General features: G+C 35.7%; 1 protein-coding gene across 1 annotated transcript in view; it reads left to right on the forward strand.

The window, feature by feature from the left end:
* The window catches only part of MSH3 (mutS homolog 3), a gene marked incomplete at its 5' end in the record, with an annotated part of 71,128 nt that overhangs the window by 34,883 nt on the left and 31,117 nt on the right, over window positions 1-5,128 (forward strand). The window contains 2 exons of the mRNA XM_010174424.1: window positions 2,021-2,085; window positions 3,371-3,487. Coding sequence (XP_010172726.1) covers window positions 2,021-2,085; window positions 3,371-3,487 — 182 coding nt within the window. The remainder of the gene's footprint in view (window positions 1-2,020; window positions 2,086-3,370; window positions 3,488-5,128) is intronic.

Consider the following 5,128-nt stretch of genomic DNA (forward strand, 5'->3'; position numbering starts at 1 on the left):
TTGGAGAAGAGGAGACTGAGGGGTGACCTCATTAATGTTTATAAATATGTTAAGGGCGAATGTCACGAGGATGGAGCCAGGCTCTTCTCAGTCATGTCCAATGTAGGACATGGGGCAATGGGTGTAAGCTGGAACACAGGAGGTTCCACTTAAACTTGAGAAGAAACTTCTTTACAGTGAGGGTGAGAGAGCCCTGGGACAGGCTGCCCAAGGAGGGTGTGGAGTCTCCTTCTCTGGAGACATTCAAAACCCACCTGGACACCTTTCTATGTGATCTCATTTAGGTTCCTGCTCTGGCAGGGGGATTGGACTGGATGATCTTCCGAGGTCCCTTCCAATCCCTAACTTCTGTGATTCTGTGTGATTATGAATACAAGGTTAGATTTTCAGTCAGCCCACTATTTATTAACTTACATTAGTTAAGTACTTGTTAGAGTTCTGATGAAGATCCAGTTGAAACACACCTTTTCCAGAATATGAGGTGACACCTGTATCTATCTTATCGTTTCCAGACTTCTAATGTAATCCATAGCGTGCACTACACAGGACAGAAAGCTGTGCAGATAGTGACAGCGTTGCTATTTGTTTCAGGCAGAATTTAGAGAAATTGCTATGTTTGGTAAATATTTGCTTCCTGCGTGATATAAGCAGTGCTTTGGACCCTGTTTATTTAATATTATAATTATTTATCTAATAGGGCTAAGAATTAAAGCATAGAAAACCAAATGCTTTTGTTGTTTTGAAGCAGATTGCAACCTCTCTTCTCGTTTCTCACTAGCCACACAAACAAACCAGACAATTGAACTGGCTGTGTTTATTTAGACTCTTCTGAGTTCAGTTAGTCATCCAGCATAGACACAACCATGGTATTATTTTCTGTCTTCCTTTCATAAACACAGCGTATTTAATTGCTTTGAGATTAAATTCAGAGAAAACTGTAGTACCAGCACATCAGCAACACCACTAGTGGCAGGAGCAGTTGGCTCGTTTTCAGGTCTTTGCAGATCTCCACTTCTACCCATTTTCAGACTTTGTCTCACATGTATTATGCAATTTCAGGGTTTCTACAGGACGAGATATTTTCAAGGTGTCTTAGGTAAACTAATAACTAGTGCACTATGTCCTTGCTAGAGTCGTGTGCTCATGTTAGGATTATTCTCCTTGTTAGTACTTGAAGGTGATTGCTGGCTGTTCTGGTGGGGTGTGGAAGTTTTATCTAAATCATACTAAGTCTAATGGAAAAACTTTGTCAGATGAGAGTCTCATGGCTTTCTGTAAAGGTGATCAGATTCTGGGTTATTCTAATCTCTGCTAGAAATTAATTTTCCAGCTGAATTCTTTTATTTGAGAGTGCCCCAATTCTTTGAAATCTAGGACCTGGTGTTATAAAGATAACCAATGTGTAATTTAAAATACTACAATAAACACATCATGTAAATTTCACTGCACTGAGCCTCTTGCTATTACTGCTGCTTTCCTCTATTCCTTCCATTTCTGGCCCCAAGTTGATCCAAACTTGAACCAAGGTACTGTAGATAGCGCTAGCATTTTGGATTTTGAGCTCTTGTCTGTGAAATGTTGTAGGTAGCTATGGCTCAGTGAGAATCACTGATCCTTAGGCAGGAAGGCACATCTTGCTGATAAGGAGTTACAGGTGGTATATAGTGTAGAGTCCATGTAAATGCTGAATTCTCTGCAAGGCCTGGTCAGGATCAGGTAAGCAAGACTGACTTACTAGCTTTGGTCTGGTTTTGGCTTGATAAGAGGGAGGAGAGCATGTTAGTGGTTGGAGGAATAGAAGGGCAGAAACATGGTAGGGCACAAGAAGAGCTCAAGACAGGAATTGATTTTTCAGCCAAAAATGTGTATGTCTTAACCCTCATTTCTGGGGTAAAAAGAACATTAGCTTCTGGTCTGCTTTTCAAGTTGAATATACCAATTTCTTGTGCTATGATGATTATGGTTCTGTAGTCTTCCTAACTACCCGTGATGTATAATACTACATTTCTATTTGTTTTAGTTTATGATAGAAGTCAAGAATTCCCATAAATCATCTGTGCCATCTGACTGGGTTATGGTTAGTAGGTATGTAAAATGCTCTTGATGTTTGTTTTATTTTAATATATAAGAAAAAAAAAAGTGCTTTTTTGTTATTACCATTAATTACGTAGATATTCTCATTGCTCCATGAGTTTGTTTGTGTTTGTTTTTTTTAACTGAAAACAAGCCAACTAAAATTGTTATGTTAATTTATTGCTATGATAAGTCTTGCTTAAAAGCAAACAAAACCAAACTGAAAAACTAGAGGTTTTACATGGTAGATGCACTATATTAGTTGCTTAATCTTTCACAGTACGTGCACTGGTGTCTAAACTATCGTCTTGATTCAGCTGTGCCTGTAGTTTGTAGATACAAATCTTTCATCAAATTTTGCTTTTTCTTATTTCATTCAGAAAGGTAAGGGTAGCTGTGCAAATATCTGTGCATCTCAATAAACTTTGTGTATTTAAAGTGTCATTTTATTTATTCATACAGACCAGCTTTGCTTGCTTTGGTACTTAGTGTTATATAAACATGATTTTAGATAGTTTTGGGTACTTTTTCCATTAGGTGAAACAGAGATGGACTGAATTATGTTATTGGCTTTTTTCTTTTTGGTTATTCGTCTTATTATTTAAACAAGTTAAATACCCTGATGTTATAATATGTAAGCACAGACATCTTGCACCAGAAATTGGCATAATCAGGGTGTACTCTGAAGTGATGTTTCATTCATATATGCAAGAATTCAGTATTAAAAGTGCACAGATTAGACAAAATTTAAGATGAAGAACAAATTGCAGCTAATCTAGAATTTGTAAAAAAAAATGATTGGGAATACCAAAGTGAGTCCTTAATGAAAATACATAAATAAATAACAAGTGCCCCAAATGGAAACTAGTATCCATGCAAGACAGTCTGTTTTTTACTAAGCTTATTTCAGGCCTGTCATGAAGTTTTTCTCTTTAAAGTGCAGTTTTTTCTTGGGGTTCATTGTAATACAGTCACAGAAAAGTCATCCGTTTGTGCAGTGTATTGCTGAACAGAATTTTGTGAAATATATGAACTTCAGTGATATATGCTACATTGTAAAAATCATTTTTAAAGCTTTCCGAATGGGCAGTGGTGCAGTAACAAATCACTGTATTCACAGTAAAGATCATTGAAATTATTTAATGGAGTTTGGTACCACAATAAAAGAACACTTTATTTTAACACCTATTTTCAGGGCTCACAGAGCATAAGAAAGCTAGTCCGGTTCTGCATGTGGATGGTGTAACTGATTGCTTAGTAACCTTGATTTCCTATTTGGCTTTTCTCTGTCTTCCAGCACAAAAACTGTCAGCCGTTTCCACTCTCCTTTTGTTATAGAAAATTACAGACATCTGAATCAGCTCCGGGAGCAGCTAGTCCTTGACTGCAATGCTGAATGGCTGAATTTTTTAGAGTGAGTTTACAAAACAGAGTCAGTTTTTATAGTTTTATTGTATTTTATTTTATTTTTGCCGTAAGAACAGAAAAGGAGAGGTGTTTTTCTTAAAAAAAAAACAAAAAACAAAAACCAAAAAACCCCAAACAACCTTGATAGTTCAATTATGTTGTCCACAACAACTTTAAAGATAGTAAATGAAAATATTCTTCTTCAGCTGAAAGCATTTGAAGACAAGACCTTTGCAGACTGAGTCCTGAGACTAGCAGTGATGTCTCTAGATTTTAAAATTCTGATGAAAATACGCTTTTAAATATATAAAATGGCTCTCAAAATTTGAAAACTAATATTGCAGCATTAAGAAGCTGAAAGTACAACTGACTGTAAATGAGTGAAACTGAATCTGGTAGTTTTATTATTGAAGTACAAGGTAAGTGAGATAAAAAAAGAATTTATTACACAAGCTAACCAAATAACCAAATGCACTTCTAGTACTAAATGAAATAGAGTATGGTTTCACTGTTAAGTGTGCCATTGCTAAAAAAAAAAAAATTTAAAAAATAAAAAATTAAATACAGTTGCAGTGTTACGTAGAATTTTTGATTTAGGAATGTTCAGAGTGTTTGGGTGGTCCCCAGCCCTATACTTCATATGCTAAAACCCTGTGACTGACTGTGAGTCTGTTTGCTAGAAAGTAATTGAAGTGTTACTTCTCCCTTACAACTGGCACAAAAGATCTGTTTGTCTCATATCAGAGTTTTGAATGAAGTTATTTGAATGTTTAGCAAAGGATCTTTAAAATGGGAGTTTAAAAAAATATTTCTCAAACTTCTGAATACCTTTGCTTTTTCAGGTGTCTGGCTATCAATTGTTTTTTTTACTTCCATGAATTACAGACCCACTGAAATTGTTCCTCGTGTTATGCAATGATAATTGCCTCACTTTCACTTGTGCTTTTTTCCCTGCTGCAAAAACTCAACAAGTTCCTTCTGAAGTTGTCTCACTAGACATAAGTGATGCCAAGTTTTGCGTCCTAGTAGGAACCCATCAATTCTGTAAACTTGGTAGAAACTAGAAAAACAATTCAATTCACTCTTCTCCGTATGTGTTGCCTTTGCAGTAGAATAAAAATAGTTCTGTTAAATCATTTTTTGTCACTAAATTCACCATGTAAGTTTGAGTAGACCTATTCTAACCTTTCTTCATTTGGATCTGCTGCTTTTCATGTTCACTTCGTTGTTTTCAGTAGTATCGTATGAAAGCAGCGTACAAGAAGGAAAGAACAGCGTGTAGGAAAGTGCTGTTCTTCTCAACCCCTCAATTTATTTATTACATTTTTCTCCCCTTCTGGTTTTATATTCCATGTTGTATCTTTGAGACTAGGAGAGAAAAAAGAAATTCTTGAGGACTAAGAGCATGAACTTTACTGAAAACTGTGTTCTTCTGGTGACATCATTATTGTACTAGGGGAAGCAATACCATAAAGATAAAATTAATTATTTAATTTTCTGTTGTAGATACCATGTTTTATTGAAATGATAGGCAACTCCTGTGTTCAGGCACTTTTAGTTTAATTTTTTTTTTTTACTGTAACTTATGGTTGAAGTGAATTGGCAGTTGGAATTCAGTTGCCACTGTGATAAACAGTGGCATTTTTAT

This window comes from Antrostomus carolinensis, unplaced genomic scaffold, assembly GCF_000700745.2.
Source record: "Antrostomus carolinensis isolate BGI_N321 unplaced genomic scaffold, ASM70074v2 scaffold13988, whole genome shotgun sequence".
In the NCBI taxonomy this organism is placed as follows: domain Eukaryota; kingdom Metazoa; phylum Chordata; class Aves; order Caprimulgiformes; family Caprimulgidae; genus Antrostomus; species Antrostomus carolinensis.